Here is a 24,443-nt window from a genome sequence, read left to right as displayed (position 1 = left end):
TTCTATACATATATATTGGAGTGGTTTGCAGAACATATCTAGCCTTATAAGTAACACATCTAGCATAGTCTTAAAATCTCAGGCCACAGTAAGTTCCCGATGTTAAATCCACTGTATATACAGCACACTAATTGTTGGGAAACAGAGCTGAATCATTGCAGAACAAAAGCTGAGATTGAGTTAAGCACTGAATCTGGTTCTACTGCACCTACAGAAAGATGCATGATATTTATTTAATGGAGCCTGGGACAAATTCTGTCACCATTTGCAATGCCAATGATAATGTGAATAGTACTGTTCAGTACAGACTCAGCAGCGATAACCGACCACAGGTCTTCAGTTTATGGATTATGGAGAGTAATAGAGTGCGTATCAAACTATGGTATGTAAAATTGACTAAACATGTAATCGTGTTCAAATTGGGTTGGATTAGTTAGTCACCCTAAAGATCCCTGATGTATGCTTAGCTGTATAATTGGGAATGCTATCTCACTGTAAGCCAGCAAAAGCTATTTGGGTTCAATGGGTTGTTTTAATGTTCAGGTATGGGAATGTCTCTGAGGGGCCAGAATGATGGTATAAGAGTAATATTTCCACTGTTTCACTTCCCTTGTGCAGTGTTCCTCCAATGGTACAGTACAGCAGGTGATTTTGGAGAGAAATTACATTTTGTTCATTACTTTTTATCTTCATATGAAAGGCTTTGTGCTTTCTCTGATATGTAAATAGCTTGCTGCTCCAGCTTCTGTTGCCATCTCTATTTTTTTCAAACCAGGTACATTTATAATTTAGAAAATACTGTTGGCTAGTTTTGCACTTCCCTGTTGGCCATAGTCTTGGACTACCTAATGTTATATTAGGTAAGGTAGTCTAATATCAGTGCTGATCATGGTCTGTGAAACCAACATAAAAGAAACGCAAATAAATTCAATCACAGACATATCAACGAAAGTCTTTTTTACTGTCGTCTTCCTCGTCATGACAAAGTGTCAGTGAATGGACCTCACCTGGCCTGGAGCAAGTAACAGTTTTCTGGTCAAGCCAGAAAACAGAGATAAGCCAGCAATTAGCTTTGCACACAAGGGTGTTGTCTAAAGAGAGGGCATTAGGGGAGTGCATTTGAGAAGCATCAAGATCCCTGCATGAACACACACCAGCATCGTGTTCAGTGTTTCTTCCAGAGATTGGTAACTGATGTCATTGCTTAATTTTGGTTAATAACCATTGGCCTCATGTGTGTAATGATAATGATTATGCTGTAAAAATGTAACTTCTGATTATTGGAATCAATAAAAAAAAAAAATTAAAAATTTAATTCTGCTTAAATCCTTGTGTGTGTGCTCCTTGACGAGGCTTCCTTACATTAATTATTTTATCTCGATAGATAGATAGATAGATAGATAGATAGATAGATAGATAGATAGATAGATAGATAGATAGATATTAATAAATAATGTTTCCTGGGGGAAAATAACAATTAAAACAGAAAATACAATTTTCTTGTCTTTTGTTTTTACTTATTGGTAGCGAGACACACCTCTTGATTAAAAATATGATTTCCTTCCTGCTGAAGAAACTGTCCCTGTTTCTCAACCACAAAGACACAATCCACAATTATCACATTCAGCAGAACACCAAGAATATGCAGAGACTTGACATACAATAAAATGCTAAACGTCGAGCAGGAAAAAGACAGCCAATCAGTTCTGACAAGCTTTTATACAGGGTGCCTGGTTGGCTTCCATTGCTAAGAGTGCTACAAATTCATATTTTGTGTTGGTCAGTGTGATGAAGAAAGAAAAGATCAATGTTTTAAATTTCCCTCCAGACCAGAAAGGGCGCTGTGTAAGGATGGTGGTATGCTGCCTCCTAGATGGTCCCGGAAAGACTCCATTGTAATCAGCTGTGGGACAGCCCTCGATTGGAGAAACCATGGCGACGGGTTGATTGCAGGGAGGAGTTTTCCGGGTACTACATGCTCCTCCTTACACAGCGCCCTTTCTGGTCGGGAGGGAGGTTTACAACATTGACCCTTTCTCTCTTTATCAGAGATAGCCACAGGTTAGACTTTATCCATTGATCTGTTCTTAAAGAGCTAACATCATGTCTATGTAAGATGTTTCTATTTCACTGAAATATCATTCAGTACTTTTTTAGGAATTATAAACAGCTTTGTGTAACTGCTAATCTCCCCCCCTGAATTTTGGCCAATATCCCAGAACATCATAATATTTTCTGCCAGTCAGCAAGCAGCATTTTTGTAGAGAGTGGTGAGGGTATGGAATGGGCTACCTGCCATGCTGTTGAGGCAGAATCATTTAGATCCTTTAAGATCCAACTTGATAAGATCAATTAGCCACCTACTAGGAACCGAACAAACTAGAGTGGCTGAATGGCCTCCTCTTGTTTGCAAATGTTCTTATGTCCAAACAAATTTTGTGGTTTCACCTATTCAGTTGGACTCAAGAGACAATGCTGGTGCTCAAGTTAGCTATCCAGACGTCAGTGTGACAGTTTTGCATCACCTAGAATTTTAGAATTGAGACATTAAAAAAAAACAAAAAAAACTATTTGAACATAATTTAGATATTTTATTTAACATCATGTAATCAAAATAAACTACAAAATGATATCGCAAAAGTGTACCGGAATGGTACAATATTTCATTTTCATTTTTTAAATTACACATTTTTCAAAGTTTTGCATCACTTTATAGAATTAATTTTGCTTCATAAAGTCAAATGAAACCTGCTGAATAATGTTGTGTTAACATATTAAATTACACACCACTTTGTAGTTTTTCATATGCTTAATAAAAAACAGAAAAAAATGGAACCATCTGACAAATTATCCATCCCCCAGTCATTTGGCATTTATTCGATACATTCTAGATAAAGTACAAGTTGCTGAACTACAATTTGTGTCTAGTCAGTCAGTTTCGATGAATTGCTCAGATCTCTACTGTACATGGAAACCACACACACCAGCTATATTTCTACAAACAGGAAAAACAGACAGAAATAAAAGTTGTGACATCTGTTACTGTGAGTTCCACTTTTTTTTTTTGTCGACAGAAAAAAACAAAACACAGAAAAAGTGTTCTTAAGTTCCAGTATTTTCTTTGATTTTATGTTGCACATTTGAAGCTTGGTAAAGATGTGAGAGAATGACACAGCACAGGGGCACAGAGCCAGCAGGCCTGTGTAAACTTCCCCTAACAGTTTGGCAAGCACATGCATGACAGAGAGAGACAGAGGGAGAGAGAGATGTGAAATGCCCTAAATATGCCAGAACTATTATATGTATGGTATGCTACTTAAAAAAAAAAAAAAAACAGTGAAGGTTTTTTTTCACATTTAAAATGTTACAGTTTGCATTATAATGTTGATAACATGACGTTATCTCATAAAAATCAATGTTAGTTATGCTTTACCCCAGTAACACAGGAAGCCAATGTGAGTGTGTATGGAATTATAAGCCCTGCCCTTTTAAAACTATTGAGCAGCCACTGGTCCTAGCAACTAATAAAGGAATAAATCCCGAACCAGTCCCTTTGTGTGCATTAAAGGCTAGGTGAGCTTATATACACAACACTTCTGCTTTATCAAACCATGTGTGCACAGCAAACATTGTAACTGGCTTTGGGGGACCGGAAAAAAGGCTGCAGGAAAACGCTTCTCTTCACTCAAGGCAGTTGGATTCAATGAAAGGTTTGTCTTCAGGACAAAAGGTGCAGTAACTTTGTCTTTTCTTGTGGGTAAATTGAAATGGCCAGGTTAAGACAAGACCACTAAACTCTTTTTGTTCGGTGCCTTCAGAAGCCAGACAGACCAAAGAGAAAAGCATGGCATAGCCTCTTCTAGTTAGATGCAGTATTTATTGTTTTGTTTTTTAATTATTATTGTTTTATGTTTATTAGAGGATGCACTGGTGCAAGTCGGGCACACAGGTCAAAAAATATATGGAAATCTGGGGAATGCTGAACTCACCTTTAGTTTGTGGGTATACTGTTAGATAGATAGATAGATAGATAGATAGATAGATAGATAGATAGATAGATAGATAGAAATATAAAAGTATCCCACCCAGTCAGTTCTGAGTCTAATCAAGCATTGAGTTATTGAGTTGAAGAACTGAGAAGCGTGTGGAAAAATCTTGAACAGTTAAAAAAAAAATCTACTGAATTGATGTGAGTTATTATGGTCAAGATCATTCTTGATTAAATGTAATATTTCGGTCTAACTTGGTAAATGTGTGTGTGTAGATATATTGGGATGTATGCAAAAGGTTTAAATGATTAAAACATAATTTATTTCAAGAGACTTGTACTGCTGATTTTGTTTCATGAGGTGTCTGGGGACATTAGTCAAAGACGGATGACACTATCATATTTACTATCTGGTGGCAAGACAAACAACACCTACTGTAAGCATGGTCACGCAGGGGAGTCAGACAAAATGATATATTAGACTTCCTGTTTTATTATCTAACTTTATTTGTGATATTATTAAAAATCTTTTTCTCATTATTTAGTGTTGTTCTACCCTGCCTAATTATTATAATTAATTAAGCAGACACTTTTTATCCAGTGGCTTACAGAGACCAGGAGGTGAACTATGCATCAAAACTGCTGCTGCAGAATCACTTGCAATACAGGTCATCCAAAGGATGGAGCACATGGAGGTTCAGTGACTTGCTCAAGGTCACACAGCAAGTCAGTGGCTGAGCTGGGATTGAACTGGGAACCTCCTGGTAACAAACATCTTTCTTTAACCACTGGACCACCAAGCCTAATTTAAAAATGCCGACACACCAATAAAAACAGGTGTGGATTGACGAGAAAGACAACTTGAACTGTCAAAGGGCAGTGCCTTTTACTTCAGAAGCTTGTAAATCATTCCTCATAAGGCACTTACCAGGAGCCCATAGGATATAAAATATGAGCAACCCTGCCTGACGTGGCTAGCGAACCAACACAAACAGAAACACTGTGCTAAATATTGTCCTGTCACGTCTGATTGCCTTTTGTTAAAACATGGAGTGTTCTAAAAACTGAAGGCCATTATGTACTCATGACACTTGTCCTAATTTATTGGTGTTATTAAAATGGGACACCGTCATGCTGCTTCAGCTGTGGCATGACTGTTTTATAGGCTTGGGAAATTAAATAACTTTGAGAGTTCTGGCCATTGTGAACACAGAGTGTTGGGAAACATTTTCAGATACAGAGTAGCAACCTTGTCAAGGTCGTGTTGACCTTATGGTCTGAAACTGCTTCTGGGTGGGCAAGCTGAGCTTTCAATGCAAGTGAGATTATGAGTTAATACTAGAAGAGACCACGCTACTCAGTAACACTTTGCATTGTGTCTCCTATCACTGTGAATTTACACAGTTGTTACTTAGTAAATCCACATGTTCTGCACTTATGCACAGTTACAATGTTATTATGCATAGTTACAAAGTACCTAATTTATACATCTTTTTGCATGATCTAACCCTTTTCTGATAATTGTGTACTTACATATATCGTGTAAATACACAGTAATTAGAGACACAATGCAAAATGTTCCCCTTTTCTCCAGTGTGATCTTATCAGACTGTTTGCTTACAGATTTGTGTGCAAACAAGGTCTGAGTAGGCAGTGGCAGCAGTAACACAACATGTTTTTTTGTTTTTATCATTTTCTTATAATGTTGGTGTTTATCCATACCTTTAAATACTCAATCGTACGACTTGTAACATTTCATATTCAAGAATATCCTGCTCTCTCTCTCTCTCTCTCTCTCTCTCTCTCTCTCTCTCTCTCTCTCTCTCTCTCTCTCTCTCTCTCTCTCTCTCTCTCTCTCTCTCTCTCTCTCTCTCATCTGCCACATCAAAAGTTGTCACCACTACAGCTAATATGAAAAAAAAAAAAACTTCAGTTTAAATCTAGCTACAGTAGAAACCATGTGGTTGCACACTGTAAAAAAAAAAAAAAAATTCCTTGGAAACATATCCTTAATCCAGGGATACGTTTCCCCAGTCCTGGGAAAGCTGATTTGTTGATAATAGGATCAGGGTTTAACTTACTCTGAAATGGGACCAGTAGCAGGGTTCTTGCACTGCAACTTTAATAATTTATTTCTAGTCATCGTGGACATTGCTGCATACTAGCCCTTCTGGATAATATTAGTATTTTTTTGTTGCAGGAAAGAATGGAAGAGCTTGACATCACTCTTGCTCCCTCAAGCTTCTCATCCCACCTCAAAAGGGGATTGAACAGCTCTTCTCAAGCAGAGGAAGTGATGCACATTGTAGCCGCTGCTGTCTACACCCTCATCTTCCTGCTGGGCACCACTGGAAATGGCCTGGTCATCTGGATCACTGGTTTCAAGATGTCCCGAACAGTCAACACCATCTGGTTTCTCAACCTGGCCATCGCTGATTTCATTTTTGCTGCCCTGCGGCCTTTTGCAGTGGTGAGGGAAGCGATGAGGTCCCATTGGCCCTTTGGCTCAACTCTCTGCAAGGTCAACGGCTTTGTTAAGTACCTTAACATGTACGCCAGTGTCTTCATCCTGACAACTATCAGCATTGACCGCTATGTTTTGGTGGTCCACCCTGTTTGGTCGAGAAACAACCGGTCCACTAGAAAGGCCTCCATCATCGCCATAGTTGTGTGGATTATTGCGACCTTCTTTAGTGTGCCTTATATATTTCTGAGAGATGCGGTGATGGATTCAAGAGATCAGAACAAGACCAGATGCGACTTCAGCTTCCTTTTTGAGGACTCAGATGATAAAAGGAGAATCAATCTAGCTTTGTATGTTACTCGCTTCACCTTTGGATTTCTAGTACCCTTTTTGGTCATAACCACCTGCTATGTGAGCATTTGCTTTAAGATCAAAGACAGAAACTGGTCCAATTCAAACCGGCCCTTCATAATCATAGTGGCTACCATCGTCACCTTCTTTGTGTGCTGGGTGCCCTACCACGTCTTCAACTTTTTGAAGACTACCAACCTCCCAAAGCAGTTTCTCGAAGTTGGCTACAGGATATCCACCAGTATAGCCTACCTTAACAGCTGCCTCAACCCTCTTATGTACCTTTTTGTGGGCTACAGTTTCAGGGAAAGGGCGGGTGTATCTCTTCTTTCAGCCCTCAAGAGTGTTTTTGCTGATGACCCAAACCAGGCAAAGCTGAACTTAAGTTCTGAGAGCGTGCGTCTGACGCTGCGTAAAATGACTGGTACACTCACTAGTAAAGAATAGCTGTTGACTGTGCTCTGCTGTTGCCAAGCAAGTTGCCCGTCACTTGAAAGGTCCAGTCCTTCACCAATGATAAGGCTTCATTAGCTGGCACTGCCTCACAGTGGCAGGCCGCTGTCATTTTCAGATTTCATTTTTTAGTTAAAATAACACCCTAAACATCTTTTATTTTCAACTTTCTAGAATAATGTTGCTGTTAGACCATTTTATGAAATGTTGTAAACCTAGAAATTGGTATGCATGTACTTTATTTGACGTCTGCTGCACTTGCACGAATTGTTTGTGTTCATTTTTGTTTCATGTTTTTTAAAACATTTTTTTTTTTTTTTTTTATAAAGGTTAACTGGCATAAAGTCAGTGTAAAGAAGTAGCTGAGTTGGTAGTCCGAATAAAACACGCATTTTGAAGTTATCGCATGGCCTGGCAAAGTTCTAACGTACTGCATCCTGGTCGCTCCTGGTAACTACTTTATCAATCGAATGAATGAAAAGTCATGACTCAAACTGAGAACTCTTCAGCTAAACTAGCTCTAATCTGATAAAGCCAAGAAAATGGCAATTAGCTATTGGATTTCTGGTTGAGTCTAGAAAGTTTGATTTCATTCTATAGCTCATTAATCATCAGGGTACATAGGTATGTTAATATCAGACGTTGACAACTTCAGATGACATGCACTTGCATATTATATGTTCAAGTTGTATTTGTGTTTGTCTCCCAATGTACTGCATACAATATTGTACAGTAATTGTATGACTGGCATACTTTGTGAAAAAGAAATACCTTCGTTGCTCTGCTACCACATGTGACCACTGAAATGTGTTAAATAAAATTTTACAAAAAAAAAAAAAAAAATCATTTTGGGTGTCCATTTAAATTTAGCTGCAGGACATATAAGAAAAAATGTTCATGTGTTGAATTCAAAAGGAGAAAAGCTGTCCTCCCTCACCTTTACAATTGAGTACCAACCAATGGCAATTAACTGTTTTACAATCCGATTGGAACCGAATTTTCCCCTCATCCAGAGAGCTGGCATTTTTACTGTTGTACCGAAACTGTAAACTGTTACCTAAATAAATAAAAAAGAAAACAGGTTTGTTCTAAATTCTGGGTGTGAAAAAACGTGCCGCTAACCACTGCATACCTTGAGTTTCATCGTTTGTTTAACAGGTTGGTGTCCTATACAGAAATCCTTGCACAGACAACAGGATGAGGTTAAAAATGTTGTTTAAATATGAAACAGTAACTCCGCAATTCTTTTTCTCAACTTGTATTTGATGGAACAAAAAACCAGTCTTTGCATCAAGAGTTTTTCTTTCTCCAGATCAAACAGGACACTCTACACCTGCAGAGGTAAGGTTTATTTTTAAAAGGTCACTTCTGTTTTTTTGTTGTTTTTTTTTTTACAGTAAATATTCAGTATTATTAGTCACATGCAGCAGGAACTATTTACTGGCCCTGTAAATCTCAATTCAACTAGCAACAAAAGTTCAAAACATCCCTGTAGAAAGAAATGCATCATAAAGATAGCACGTATGTATTTGACTATATATCAGTTATAGCCTATGCTATTTAAGGAGAGTTTTTTTAGAAGTTACAAGCCAATATTTTAAATACATGACAAACGACCTGTTATAAAAAAAAAACATTATACAGCCAATATACATTATAGTTCTTGTAGTATATATTGTAGCTCTAAAATTGTATAGGCTTTCAAGCAGGCCTCCAGAGTACTGTTGCTAGGAATGAAATGGCAGAGAACTGTGGCAGGGGAAGGATGGAGGTAGCAACAAACTTTGAACGCTCAGACCGGGTATAAATAGGGGCGCTCAAGGAGAAAAAATAACAGTCAGCTGATCATACAGAACAAAAACAGGGATGTCTTACCTGTTTTGAGAATACTGGAGCCAGGAAAGAAATTCATTTTTCTAATACAAATGTTTTGCTGTTTCTCTACAATATGAAACAACCACTTAATTTTGTACTTAAAGGTCTGACTTTAAAATCAATTTTCTGTACCCTTTCATTAGCATAGCATCTAGTACTTTGCCTTGTGTTTCAATGCTTTCAGATACAACACTATACACAAAAGATTTCTGCAGTTTCTAATCGTGTGAGGTAGATTAAATGTCTTTCAGTGATTACAGTTAGGGTTGCCATCTGTTATGTATTGTACTGAACTGATCCTTATTGGGTAATAGGTCTACATTGTAAAGATCAGTCATCTCCCAGCACAGATTTCCTTTCAAACTTCTGAGCAAGACAGAAGCTAGCACGTTCCAAACCCAGAGTTTCTGTCAGATAACTTCTGCCGTACATTTTGGCAGATATGAAACAAATAACTCCTATTGTTGTAAAGGCATTTTCTCCTTTTAAAAAAAAAATGGACTTAGTTAAAGTCTAAAATAATGGCTTTGGAGTCTTTTTGGATCCTACAGTGTTAGGTAATACTAGAAAAAAATATGCATGATTGCAATTTAACATACGATAACACAAATTATAGCGTACTATGGGACTCATATACTAAAATACTATTCAATCATTCAAAGAAGAATGTGTATACATTTCAAGGGGTCTCTGAATTAGAACTATACTGTACCATCTTTAAAAAATTTTCACATGCAGTGATCTGGGGTCATTTCTCAAGTCAAACCAGAAACTAAACTTCCTCTTATTAAAATACGTCTAGGTTTGGTCGGAGATGACCCTAATTTACTCTTCTTTTAGCCGTGCACTAGAAGGGGATATTAAAGCAAAACACCTTCCTTTTCAGTTCAGTATTACACAGCAAGTCCTGTAGAGCACAGTGAAGAATACAGTATTTTACAGGTAAGATTCTACAAGTTTTATAATATGAAGGTCTTTTTAATTTCTTGTCATCTTTATGTCAACCAATTAATAAAATGTACAAATATATACATCTATTTCAATACAAATGAGCTTTGCGATGTGTATAATTTATTTGAATTATTAAATGACCATCATATCTATATCAGACTGGTCAAAACTGCAGTAAGAAGGACTACTATTGCCACTGAGCTTCATTTACTCTAAATACTTTTCAGAAACTTGGCTATATAGTGTCGGGGTTTGCCATTTGTCTTAAGTCATTTTTAGGGTCCTGATTTAAAGGATGCAGATTTTGTCTGTCTGTCTCACTCTACACAGTGAACACTCTTGCTACACTGAAGATGGCAAAAGAGAAAATGTTTTATTTGCTATTACTTTGTGGTCATCAGTATTATCTAAATAGCATAGCCTACAGCTACGACCAAACATTTTGATAATTATATATATAATTTAAACTACAAAATGATATCGCAAAAGTTTACCAGAAGCCATAATAGTATCAGGGCTTACAGGGTGTAGTGGTGTAGTGGTGAGGATTTTTATCTGCTGTAGAAGAGCGATCATTGTGAATTTCCCAGTGACAGCTAAAAGCTTTAATATGAGTTTGCCTGATTAAAAAAAAAGGTAGGAAGTCCATTTCAGAGCAACAACAATCCAATAAAAAAAAAAACACAAAACAGCAATTAAAATGTAACAAGGTAGTTAAGTGACAGTTGAAGGGCTCTCACTCATCTGCAGCCAGGCTGCTGATTAATCTCAGGCAGAGTGGCGCGATTACATATTGTGGCTGCTTAAAAACATTAAACTACTCATGAGTCAGACCATTTTGACTGATAAGAGCAATTCAAAAGTTGACAATCATTGCGTTGACGTGGGTTTACACTACAACTAAAATGCTTTATTGTTTTTGTCTGTGGTGCGCTGAGATGCCTGATTAAAGATACAACATAATGAACGAGGCAGACAAAAGCTGCATTAATTGAGGTACTAGGTTTGAAGCTGGTTCTGAATGATTGCCTAGTTATTGTGGCTAAAATGCTGAAATAAACTGATTAAACAAAAATAAGGAACGATTGGGGAGATTTGTCAGTGATGTCACCGAATCCAATGCTGTGATAAATACAAGATACTGCTGAAACAGGTCAATTTCCCCTCTGTATTGGGTTGAAACTATGTGTCAACAGCTGCATTGTAGGGACACTGCTTGACAACAACCATGACCTAATTTTCCTGTTTTTGCTCAATGCTTTGGACACATGTTGAAGTGAAAACATACAGTAATGTTTCTGCTAGTCATTTGTTAACCAAGAATTATCAAACATTCGTACAACTAAAATAGGGCAACTCATTGGAAGTAAATTCACAAAGCTATTTACTCCAAAAAAAAAAAAAAATTCACTAGCATTTTTTAGATAGTAGAAATACACCACATTCAGATAACTACTCATACATTTCATTTAGAGACAGAGTAGTCTGTAGTAGTTTTTTTTTTCCTCCTTTCAGAAAACAATAACACTAATGGGGATTTAGATCAAATAGCTTTCAGAATCTACGACTTTAGGACATTATAATGGTTGAGAAAGGATAGAGCACTGAAGTGTGGAAGGTAGTCATATGATGTGCTCCACTTTGGCTGTGGCACAAAAGTGGGTGCTGTTTTCCATCGCTCAATGATTTCAATCCATGTGTGCTGCATACAACTGAAAGTCTGGATATATTTTTAGTGCCTGTGTCTTTTACAGAAAAGAATGGAAAGAGCAAATCGCCGAACCTCGGGGTCTAGTAATTCCAGCTGCACAAATTCCCAGTTAAAGGAAATCACAGCGGCCACTCTCTACAGCATCATCTTCCTGCTGGGGGTCATCGGCAACGGGGTGGTCGTCTGGATCGCTGGTTTCAAGATGACCAAGACCGTCACCACTGTTTGGTTTCTGAATTTGGCAATCGCAGATTTCATTTTTGTAGCCATGCGTTATTTTTTCAGTGGTGAGAGACAATGCAGTATCAGTGGTCATTTGGGGGAGAGGTCTGCAGGCTGACCTACTTTGTCAAGTATCTAAACGTGTTCGTCAGCATCTTTATCCTCATGGTAATTAGCCTTGACCGCTGTGTGTTGGTGACCTATCCGGTTTTCTGCAAAAAGCGGTGCACAGTCAGAGCTGCCTCTGTTGCTACTTCAGTGGTGTGGGTTGTTGCTGTCTTGCTCAGCTCACCCTATGTGATCTACACAGATGTATTTCTCGACCTCAAGAATAACCAGACCAAATGCACCTAAACTTTCGGCAAGGGAGATACCAACCACCACAAGAGAGGTTCTCCTTTTAAACATCGTTCGGTTCATTTTTGGCTTTGTGGTCCCTTTTGTGGTAATCACGGTTAGCTATGTGACCATCAGCAGGAAGGTTAAAGACAAAAACTGAGCCAAAACATACCGCATGTTTAAGATCATCCTGATTACTGTAGTGGCCTTTTTCATCTGCTGGCTCCCGTACCATATTTTCACCTTCCTCAAAAGAAGCAGTTTGCATAAGTGTCACCTCCTTCTAGGATACCATCTGGCAGCCAGCCTGGCCAACTTCAACAGCTGCCTAAACCCTATTCTCTATTTTTTTGTGGGTTTCTGCGGCAGGCGAAACTTCTCCTGCTCCTTGCTGTCTGTCTTAAAAAAAAGTATTCAGTGAGAAATCAAGTGACAGTCAAACATCCAAAGTGAACCTCCAATCAATTAAATATACCAGTCAACGACAGCTGCTTCAAACAACATTCCAACAATAGGACTCCGCTGTAATAGGCACTTCTTATAAAGACAACCGACAGTTTTAACCAACATTATACATTGTAACACAATTTCAAAACTTAGGGCAATTAGTCCAGTCATTAATTCAATCCTATTTTGGAGGGAAGAAAAGTTTAGTTTCTTAGGTCATATATGATCTTCCTATACATTTACTCTGCTGTTACTGCAGAATACAGTCTCTAAAAATAATGAGTGCATGTGTACAGCAACACTTATCAGAATTGCTGATGAAACAGCTATCCCAAGACATGAAAAGCGTGTCACCACTGTATATATTTCAAACAACTCTTTTTTGGTTACCTTTGTCCGATTCTAAATTCTTGGTACACAACAAACATACAGTACAAAGACAAAACAAAGGCATAATAAAAAAAAAATAAAAAAAAAAAAAAAAAAAAAAAAAAAAAACCAAAAGATATGGAATAAAGAACACAACACTTTATAAAGAACACAAAGCTTTTATTACACTATACAGAGATATCAACGGCGGTGCTGGCATCAGCCACAGAGGGGGGAGGGTTAAGGGCTGTGGGGTCAAGGTTGGCTGCAGATAAGTGTATATAGTTATATGCCATTGAACAGAATTAAAGGAGACTAAGGTTCATGCAGGAAAACTGAATGCAGTGCAGCCCAGCAGCTAAGATTCTAAAACTGGTGATGAGGGGAGGTGTGGAGTGGGGGGGGTTGTTAGTGTTGCTGGAACAAAGGGTCATATGAACACTTTACAAGAAATTGCGCAGTCAATAAGAACACGAGAAGAGGGGGTCCTCACGCCAGGGCCAAAACTGAAAGGAAAAAAAAAAGCCACAAGAAAATGTAATTATATCCTTGTGTGTTTGTTTTTAAGTTTTGAAAATCACTCGTGTGAACTTACAGAAACCATGCCAGATTAAATACTTCCTGTGTGCTTTGACGAAGCTACTGCAGATTTTATTATTAGATGTGATGTACTTCCTCTTTAATGTAAGAAAATCTTACATTACCAGCAATATTAAATGTAAATACTACAGCAATCACTACTTTTAGGGATCTATTTTAAGGATATTTAACCATACTGTATTCACAATTACTATATCAGTCATCTTTTCAACCTACTAGTGTGCAGTATGCACAGTGGAATATCGAGCAGAATCCAGTATCTGGCTTTGTGCACTGCACGCCTTTGACAAATGCATTTCTTCTAATTTGCTTACCAGTTAGTGCTTCGTGTGCAAAATATTTCACATCCACATCTTGGTCTTGGGTTAATTTTTCTAAGACAGGTTTTACTTCATTTTGCAAAGTGCTGAAAGAAAAAGAAAAACATATTATCACAGACGAGATGCATTTTCTCTAAAAGTAATGAAATCTCCTGTCACTATTTAAACATTTTCATGAAAAAGTTAAAATACTAATGACTACTCCCCAAGACTTCCTGAGATTGCTGATGGAATAAATAGTGGTGGATTCACTGTCTCTGTCGACAGTCTTATGAACTACTAGAATTTCAACCATACATAATCCACACTTACTATATCAGTATCTTTTCATGTACAATGAACAGTATTACAGCCTTTTTTTATTTACACCATATACGTAAATATCGCATTGCTCTTCTCAAATCTGGCTTACCTGTTGTCAAGAATGGGTCCTACTTTCTGTAAAGACTTGGCAACGTTGAAGCGGACGTTAGCCACAGCATCCCCTGCCATGCGTATCACAGTAGGCAGCATGTGCTTCGTAATAATCTCCTGTCCGCAGACATCAGACAAAACCTGGAAAACAGGAAAAACAGGCAAGGCTTAAACACTGCTGCAAGAAGCAATTTTACCAAATCCATCTCCCATCATCAAAAGTGAAGGGCAGCGCGTCCCAAAGTTTTAATTGCCGGAATCTCATTTTAAATGACTTGGGTCTGCTGTGATGCTGTATTCAGTCCTGGGTCTTAACTCAAGCAGAGACTGTCTGGGGGCTAATCTGTGTGTTAATTTTGCGATGCAAACAACACCGAGACCACCAAACTAATTTCACATTTGGTCTGAGAAGATGGGGGACTCAAAGATGAACGGCAGGAGAGGCTAAAGAGTTAGCCCTCTACACCGACCCCGTTTTCAATGTGTTTCTTGGATTATATTGTGTGTGAAGTTATGGGATACAGATTCCAAAACGCTGTAAGGAACTCACATTAATGCAAAACAAAGTGGTCATCCTGTGCAGATAATTGGGGTCGTTCGACATGACCAGCACTTTGGGGATGATGGTAGCCTGAGCCCAGTCCTTTCCAAACTTCTCCACCAGCTTCTTCAGGTTATTTGTAGCTGCCTCTCTAATAGCGTAAACTACACAAACAAACAAATCAAAACAAATAACTAATCATTCACTCAACACGTCTTTATTACAACATCCATATTTTAGGGCTAGTAATCTATTATTGCATAAGCATTAAGCGCTTTATTCTTTAAGGTTTCATTTTATTACATTTCATTAAGCTTTGCATCACCCAACAAAAAGAAACTAATTTTGCTTCATAAAGTTGAATGAAAATCCGCACCTGTCTATGGTGCGGTGATGTGGCAAACGTACTTTCTAATCGCCCTGAACTTAACGAAAAAAGTCTAACATGAAATACTGTACTGCTATTATGGTTCTGGTAGACTTTTGCAACATCGTTTTGTAGTTTCTTTGATTGCATGATGTTAAATAAAAGAGCTAAGTTATATTCATGGTTTTTTTTTGTTTTGTTTTTTTTAAATTGTGTCAATCCTAAAATTCTATGTGATACGTAACTTTTGGTCATTGTATAACAGCTTGGAAATTTCATTTCAGCCTATACAGAAAATGAAATGGATCACAAATTGTGGATAACACCCACCGTGATCCACTAACCAAGCCATGCAAAGGGAATTCAGCTTCTCGTCGAAGAACTCAACACCCTACAGGGGGGAAAAAATTTTAAAAAAGCAGTTTAAGCCAGTTGATGTTTTACTAGGAAAAGATGTGTTTGCATTACAGCATGCTGTATGAGAAACACTAACTAATTTATCTGTTGGATCTTTTTGTTTTCCAAAACTTTATTTTCACTTCCCAACAGTGGACTCTAACCCCCCAACCCCCACAAATATCACCAAATGTTTGAAGAAAAAAAAAAAATAAATGTATTCAATGTATTCTCACCAGCTGTCCCGCCAGCAGTGGCATGTACTCGATTATGGCCAGACGAACCCTCCACTTGGCATCTTCAGCCAACTCCACAATAGCAGGCAACAGGGACTGGGACAGCTGTCTGATGCCAATCACCTCATTCACGCAGTCCAGGTTGGAGATTATGTTGAGTCTCACCTCCGGGCACTGCGTACAAGGGGGCAGAGCAAAGAAGACTATCAGAGACCTGGCCATCCACGAAAAAGTAGATCTCTCTGACCATAACTGACTGTATGTACAGCTATGGCCAAAGGTTTTGCATCACCCTATAGAAATGAAAAAAAATTTGCTTCATAAAGGTCGCATGAAACCTGTTTAATACTTTTGCAAAATAATTTCATAGCTTTTGAGAATGATGTTAAAAAAAAAAAAAAAAAAAAACATTATTTCTCAATCCTAAAATTCTAGGTGATGGCCATAGCTGTACATGCCAAAATACACTTTAATCTGTGCGAATGAGCGTTCAAAGCAAGTCCGATTTAAATTTTAAAAGCAGTTTGAGACATACAGTATGTAAAACTGTGACGTGTGCGTACTATACATGCAATAAGTGCAGACACCTCCACTATATTCCCCATCAATGGGGATACACATCTCCGTGTGAGGGGGATAACAAGACAATCTACTGTTAGACTATTTTGACAATTAACAAATCACCTTTTTTTTTTTTTTTAATTTTTAGATATTCACACAAATTTAATACTTGCCAATTATAAAATTGGCTGCAAAACATATAAGAAAATAAGTCAAGGAGATCAACATTTCCAAGGTAACTGGTGGAAACCGAGATGGATTGAATGCTTCACCTCATCCTTGAGCTGTGCAAGGAACAGCGGCAGGAGATGCTCCACAGTGTTGTCTTTGCCCAGGATAGGAGACAGACCCATGATCACAGACGCCAGGGCTGACTTCACATGCTGATTTGCATCCGACACCAGCTCCTGACGAGACAGATAAACAACAAGGTAGGGGTGCATCAGGAATATGCGTCCTCCGTAATGGACAGAAGAAAAAAAAACAATCCCACTTCGTACGCCGATGTCCACAGCATGTAAAATTTGACAGATATGGTGGGAAGTTAAAACAAATGAGGCATACAGCTGTGGGTCAAAAACTAATACGCAGTGGAAAAAAAAAGCATTTAGTCTTTGCCACTGATATGGCCCAACGTCAAAACAATACGGCAATGAAATGGTTGATTTTTTAACAGCTGTAATGGAACTTGACCGTGAGAATCGACACAACAAAAAGTGTAATTGTCTCTATATTGTCTATATATAGTATAAACCCCACAGGGAACTGGTGTGACCTCCTCTCTTTCTGAAGCTCTGCATACAATATTACACATCTGTATGCGCTGTGCTGTTTACTATGCTGTAAACAGCCAGCCTAGTTTGAAATGAGAACGCCCGTTCATTTATCTATTTGATTAATGAGCACCACCTACAGGGTAGCTGAGAGTACTGCAACAGATAACATTATAATTACTATTATAAAATTGGTGTTGAAGCTTAAGTTCCAAGTTTAAAAACAACTTGGAAGGGCAAAATGTAATAACCCTACAATACATGGAATAAAATATGTATCATAGTACATAGCTCCCTCATCTATATGTCCAAAAAGAACATGTAAAAAAAGGCATGTTTAAATATTTTGGGCAGGAATAAAAAGTGGGTTACCGCAAACTTACCTTACAGTGGGTCTAAGTGTGAAGTGATGATTACACTGAAAAAACTGGTGTGTATTTATGCTATTAGATTCAAGTGTCTGTTCACGAACCTTCACACAGGGCAGGATCTGCGTCATGATCACATTCTCCCGACAGTCCGGGGACAAATTCTCACAAAACTCTGATTAGAGAAATAATAAAAAAAAAAAAAAATACAATTTTTTTTTTTTTTTTTTTTTTTTTTTTTTAAATCAGACGTTTCCACAATTAAATACAAGGTTAGCTCAGTTTGTTTGTTCTCTCATAGCTACCAAATACTAGTTTGCCCACAGTTTCCAGGCAACATGTATACAAGCTATTGGTGGCAAACAAAGCTGGTTCATCAAAGCTTTTGATAGTGTAACAGAAAGACGGTGCTTCTGAAAGTATGTAGAGTTAAATTGCACTTAAATATATAATAAACTGCAGAAAGATTGCAAAAAATAGATTCCATAATCTAATGTCTAAGGCAACTAAAACTAAGGCAGTATCAAGGCCTCCTTTCTTTTCACCTATTTAATTAGTATTTTTGCGCACGAGAAAAGTATGTGGCGTTTCCTTTGTGGTGTGCATAACTGAATGTCCACTGGGGGCGAACAGTGACAAGTTCACATTGCAGCAAACCCAAGCATACAGTGCTGAAAAGAACGGTCGCCTTGTCGTTTTTCTTCCCAACACATGTGCAGAGAGTATAAAAGCCTGACCTTTGACCTTGTGTGATGCAGCAGCTCGCACTTCGGCCTCACAGTCCTTCATAAGGTTCTGGAATGCCGGAACTAGGTCTGTCTTCGTGATTTCAGGACCCACTGCCTTCTGAAGCTGTAGAGAGGACAGCAAGTGCTTTGACCATTAGGAACAGGCGCACTAACCAAACCTTACCAATCTGTTTTTTTACCTTAAATTAACACTGATCTCTAATCACCCGTTGAAGATTGTTCTTTACATTTATTTATTTTTTTTTTTTAAGGGTATTGACGGTAGCTTTGTTAACCGATTAGTTAAAAAAATTAATCAATCTGCTTGATTAAAGTTAAATCTTGTAATCAGTTCGAAGTTAATTTTACTTACCTCAGTGAACTTGTCTGCCACCATATAGCGTACTCGCCAGGATTTGTCCTCTGTGGCTTGCCGTAGTGTTGGCAGCACCAGGGATTCTAGGTCTTCTTGAGGCAGAAGCTGAGCAATGTTTACACAGGCTTCCACCGCGAGTAAACGCACTGAATCCTGCCAGACACCAGAAACACAGGGAAGACACAGTCAGCTCTCTGCTCATTACTTTAACCTCCACCATGCATGTCCCTGCTATAATTCATGCCTACCAGATCAAACACTGTGTCCCTTGCTTTTGTGCGAGGTGGGTATTTTTTATGCAAGCACGACCAAATCATAGCAAGTACACTGATCACAAATAATTGTTGGTAAACACTGCATCAACACATTTATTTCAATACCTTTAGTTGCAAGTGGCACTGCATTTCTAAATTATTTGGACAGATATGCTCAAAGGTTTCTTGCATCCGTTATGCATGCGCCACAGATTACCGGGGGTGTGGTAAAGAAGCGTCTCTGCCTTTCAACAGGTTACCGCATTCGCACTTCGGTGGTCACCGAATCTGATTGACAGACAACTCAACCAATCAAAACTGTAAACCAAGGAGACGTAGCCAATGCGATAATAATCAAAACTAGCAGAGGGGGGAGACACGGGGAGAAGGAGGGGCAACGGAAGAGGAGCCGAGGTGAACAGACCTGCTCGTCGGCGGCGAGGTTGGAGAACATGGGGATGATCTCACTCTTGATGTACTCCAGCTCCAGAACCTTGGCAAACTCTCCCAGCTTGGAGGCAGCCGCTCGTCTCACCATGGGGGTGTCGTCGGAGCACAGGCTACAGAAGTGCCTGCACAGCACACAAGCAGAAGAAGAAAACATCAATTGGGAGGCATACTAACATGGTTTGAATTGTTAGTGCTAAACAGATATATCAAGCTTAACACAGACTTCTCATAAGTAATAAAGCAAGCCAACTGACAGTGTTAGACTTTTGGATATGCTAGTGAGGGCCCCCAGCTATTCTTGCTCCACTGTAAATGTACATGTGACACACACAGGGGATAGAAAAAGTGTGTCTGTTTTGGTGTTTAAATGTGTTTGAGCAACACCCAGAGCTGCATACTCACTGTCTGATCTCAGCCTTGACCGTGCTGGACACCCGGGGGTAGCACACGCTGAAGAGGCCACACGCCGAGGTGCGCGAGGTGAACCAGTCCCCGCTGGCCAGCCTCTTCACCAGCGGGACAAAGTGAGCCTCCAGGTCTGCTGGGGAGTGCTCCTGAGAGATGGAACGCAGAGACTCCACCGCCTTGTCTCTCACCACGGTCTCCTCCACTGTGGCCAGACTCTCCAGAGGTGGCTGAGGATGGATCATTGAAAATGCAATCGCAAGATTTCCAGTCGCTCTTCGAACATATGGCTCTCAATCTTTCGCGCTCAAATCATAGTTATCACATACTACCTCACTGTTCTTTCAGGTCCATCTACCCTCTGCTCTCATTGGTGTCTCTACTCCTGCAGTCTGTTTTACCACGCATAGATTGCTGTTAACAACCGACAGTTTTAAAACCACTTGCTCTAAAATGTCTATTCAGTTTGGCTTCTCTTGCAGAAAAATGGTTGGCGACCAGATCCTTAAAAGTTTTACCTCCAAATCTTCAAAACAAGAAATTAAAAAAAAAAAAAAACAGAAAGGAAAGGAAAAAAAAACATCTAAATAAAAAAAGTGACCAAATTAGAAAAACGCAACTTTTAATTAAGGGGGGGTAAGGGTTGAAATTCGTCTAAAGTTGTTTCACCCTGTATTAAAAAAAGTCCTATGGACAACATTAGCGACAATCCTAGTCTGTTTCAGGAGTCAATGTACGTACCAGTAAGCAGTGCACATACTCTGGACCGCCAACCAGACAGGTGAAGGTACCAAGTTGCTCTGCAAGTGCCAGCAACACCTCATCCTCATCATAGATTGTGTCTGCAGAGACAAAATGAGAACACAATGGTCACACACTAAATACATCCCAGAAGCACCTGGCACAGGGGTGGCCAATCCTGGTCCTGGAGATCTGCGGGCTCATCTGGTCTTCGTTCCACCTGCGTCCTCAATTACTTAACTGACCCAGTTATTTTACTAATTATTCAACACTATATAAAAATAAATAAACAATAATCCAGGTCTTTAGCTACTGATGATTTAACGGCACCCAGAAAACCTGTAGCGCTGTGGCTCTCCGGGACCAGGGTTGATCAAGCATGAATAAAGAAAAACTTGTGGCGCTATTTCCGTTACATCAAATCCAGGAAAGTGGTCATGATGGCAGGAGCCTTAAATAGGTTACCTAAATAGCTCATCGTGAACTTGATTCTGCAAACCTCATTCACTAGCTCCAATATAATGTGCATTAAAAGAATGCAGTTCAAAATGTAGAATGCAATTGTATAAAGTGAGCTTAATGGCAAACCTAAACCGTGATAGATGTACAATCTGAACATTCAAGAAAGGAAAGACCACTGTCTTTACCACACACTACACTGCATTTACAAATGGGAATATATTCTAAATACTGCTCTACATACGGCCTGGAAAGATTGAGGCTCTAGGTTTCAAGTCAGGATACTTTGACCTTCACAAAAGTGCTTTAGACTTCAGAGTATTATGATGAACATGTTTCCTGGTCTACTGAACAAGCACTTAAATCAGGATCTAAATACAAGTTAACAATATTTTCTCCTTTCATAAAATAAAAGGTGCCACAACACAATGAATGATGACATATTATGGGCTGTATTGATTTTGTTTCTCTAGCTTCAGTCGAAAGCTGAGGGAACACAAAGGCGCTTGGAACTAGGTTTCAGGCAGCTGCATGGCACACCAGGAGAGACTTGGGGTTTGATACAGCAACTTCAAAACTAGGACTCGCAGCCTCCTGGAACTAGGTTTCATGCCAGTGTTCCTAAAACAAACAACAACAAAAAAAGTGGCTTTGTGTTCCCTCAGGTTAAGGGTCATGGGTTGACAACTGGTCAAGAGAAATGTATCTAGCTGAACACACAATGAGGGACTGGACTCCCTGCTTTCTAAAGGAGCATGTTCACGAGAGACCTGTTAGGAAGGGGAGCAGTTCACTGCGGGTCCTCTCCACTCCTAGAGCCAGAGCGATGGTGGACAGCTTCTTGATGCTGTTGAGTCGCAGCTAAAGCGGAAACAAAAACAGAAAACACTTTCACGTGCCACCCAAAAAAAAAAAAAAAAAAGAGAGCTTATTCTTGCATTTCACTCTCTCGGGCGCGCTTTAAAATCGACAGATGAAATGGTAGGCATATTAGTCCAGAGATGACAGACAAAGACGAAGATGCGATACCTTATATTGGACTAACAAAATAATTATTCACAAGCTTTGAAGACCTCAAAAGGTCTATTCTTCAGGTGAAAGTAGGAAAGACATCAATCTCTCTTTCCTACTTTCACCTGAAGAGGAGACCTTGGAGGTCTTGAAAGCTTGTGAATAATTATTATTTAGTTAGTCCAATATAAGGTATTGCATCTCCTCCTCTTTGTCTGAAATTAATGCAGCCTCTGAACATAGTCCTTTTCAAACAGCAGCAGGGACTTGGGCAGTACATTCACATAGCTGATAACGACCCAGGACATGTGGATAAGACTATCAAAACAATGGGGCGGGTTTTTGCTATTATTATTTTAGTTGTTTTACAGCTAAAAACCAAACACATTTATAAACCAAAGCTTTATAGGCTGAATACAATTTATAAAAATAAATAAATAAAAACAGGTTTTTAAAGGGTGGCCCTCAGCGCTTGCCACACCTTTTATGTTTATGGCTTAAAGTCATGATATGCATCTCTCTAGTTTATATATATGTATGTATGTATCACATACACACACACAGCGTTGTTAAAACGCACCATATCACTGATGTCACCATATCTTACTTTCTAATCACCCTGTATATATAATATAATAGTAATAATATTAATAAGCATGGAGTCTGAGTGGGCAAAGAACTGGCAAAATGTGTACCGACCCACTTGTTCTGCATTTGGGTAGCGCTGTAATTAACAGCCCACTCTCACACCGCGGCGTCACAAGATTGCCAGTGACGTATTCGCAAACCGTCTAAATGCCAATTACAGCATCTGACTACTACGTCATAATGTTTTTGATACCTACCAAAAAGGGTCTGTCTTTAATGAAGCATTCGCTGGTGCTACCAAACGATGATAAAATTCTGTTTTAACTTTTTATTAAATTCTAAAACATAAAACTTATAATTGATTACAAAAAAAAAAAAATGCATAACAGTAAAAAAAAAATATGTTTGAAATAAATCATGCAACAATTCTGACCTCAACACATTTTACTACAACACACACCACAATCTATTGACTTTTTTTTTTTTTTTTAATTAGATAGAAGATAATAAGGGAGCGTTGAGCTGTAAAAGATTAACCGTTTACTTAAGCGCAAGTCAACATGCGTGACGGTTGCTACGGGAACAATCTTCCTTGAAAAGTACGTATGGCCGCTGCGTCACGACTTTTAAAAATTAAAATTCCTACCCTTTACACGGGCCAGTGTGTTATCTGTTATACTGGCCGTGTTCAGCTAACAAAACAAAATTTAACTACTTCAAAACTGCCACCGCAGCGCCTGCATTGCAACACCGAGAGCCCTTCTTCATTCAAAACAGCAGAGAACGCATCACTACTGTTACTGAAAGCAGATCCACATATTAGACAGACAACACTTCGGGTGTTACATACCGACAAATTATGATACATGCAATTGCAGAACTTTTATTCTAAAAAAATAAATAAAAACTGGTAGCGTGCGTAACAATATTGCTAATTGCAATTCACTCCAGCCACCTCCCCTGTATCTCTTGCGCAGTTTTCTTTGCTATTTTGTTGGCACCTTGTTGGTGTCTCTCTCTTTTTTTTTTTTTTTTTTTTGTATTATTGTGAATAGAAAGGGTCGGGACGGACCTGCACGTCCTCGTTGCGCAGCTCATCGATGAGCACGGCGATGGGATAGAGAGAGTCGTCTCCGTCTGCCGCCGCCATCTTCACAGCGCTGCTCTGGGGTAGACTGAAGATGAGAGCCAACGGGGTTCCCACTCCCGGCCAGCAGGGGCTGCCTGTACCTTGCACTGCAGAAAGAAATGTTGCGCAAACCCACCTGTCCTTCCTTACGGTTTAAGCTTATTAAAACAAGAAACAGTTGCGACTTGAAATCGCACTGCCCTTTGCATACATTTATTTATTATTTACATGCATGCTTTGACGCAGAAGACACTCCTGAGATGAAATTATCTAGCCGTTGAACGGATTCCCTGATAGTAAGGCCTAGAAGCTGCAACATGTTTGTTTCAGAACTGCACAACTGAAGGCTAATGGGGGAAAAAAAAAGCACTTCCTTTATATCCCTGGGATACGCATCCCTGTCACACTGGAGCAGTCGTCTCGCCTGCTTCAGAAGCGAAGAGCACAGATGTTAATAGTAACCCAGTGCTGCCCTGTCAGTTAAAATACAGCTGGCATTTAAGGGCCGGTGTAAACTGTGTTTGATGAGACATAAAACCGAGATCCTATTGTGTCT

At 39.0% G+C, this 24,443-nt stretch overlaps 2 protein-coding genes and 1 pseudogene across 3 annotated transcripts; 2 read left to right on the top strand and 1 right to left on the bottom strand.

The window, feature by feature from the left end:
- Window positions 1-3,570: 3,570 nt before the first annotated feature.
- On the top strand, window positions 3,571-8,272 carry LOC121304284 (G-protein coupled receptor 1-like). 2 transcript variants are annotated; one of them, XM_041235324.1, is made up of 2 exons: window positions 3,571-3,710; window positions 6,189-8,272. In XM_041235324.1, the coding sequence occupies exon 2, from the start codon at window positions 6,195-6,197 to the stop codon at window positions 7,248-7,250; it is 1,056 nt and encodes a 351-aa protein (XP_041091258.1). In that variant the 5' UTR covers window positions 3,571-3,710; window positions 6,189-6,194; the 3' UTR covers window positions 7,251-8,272. The 2 variants fall into 2 exon arrangements, with proteins under 2 accessions (XP_041091258.1, XP_041091257.1); XM_041235323.1 differs by having other exon boundaries at window positions 3,571-3,730.
- A 2,060-nt stretch (window positions 8,273-10,332) lies between these two features.
- LOC121304170 lies at window positions 10,333-13,192 on the top strand (annotated as a pseudogene).
- A 141-nt stretch (window positions 13,193-13,333) lies between these two features.
- On the bottom strand, window positions 13,334-24,188 carry LOC121304409 (serine/threonine-protein phosphatase 2A 65 kDa regulatory subunit A alpha isoform-like). Its single transcript, XM_041235535.1, has 15 exons — window positions 23,831-24,188; window positions 21,930-22,020; window positions 20,701-20,801; window positions 19,957-20,189; window positions 19,529-19,676; window positions 18,848-19,003; window positions 18,484-18,598; window positions 17,851-17,921; window positions 16,878-17,012; window positions 16,045-16,218; window positions 15,743-15,803; window positions 15,055-15,209; window positions 14,503-14,645; window positions 14,085-14,176; window positions 13,334-13,676 (listed from the first exon to the last, which is right to left on the bottom strand). The coding sequence occupies exons 1-15, from the start codon at window positions 23,906-23,908 to the stop codon at window positions 13,660-13,662; spliced, it is 1,770 nt and encodes a 589-aa protein (XP_041091469.1). The 5' UTR covers window positions 23,909-24,188; the 3' UTR covers window positions 13,334-13,659.
- Window positions 24,189-24,443: the final 255 nt, after the last annotated feature.

The sequence above is a fragment of the Polyodon spathula genome, chromosome 37, assembly GCF_017654505.1.
Source record: "Polyodon spathula isolate WHYD16114869_AA chromosome 37, ASM1765450v1, whole genome shotgun sequence".
Lineage (NCBI taxonomy): Eukaryota > Metazoa > Chordata > Actinopteri > Acipenseriformes > Polyodontidae > Polyodon > Polyodon spathula.
This window is presented reverse-complemented; position numbering and strand designations above follow the sequence as displayed.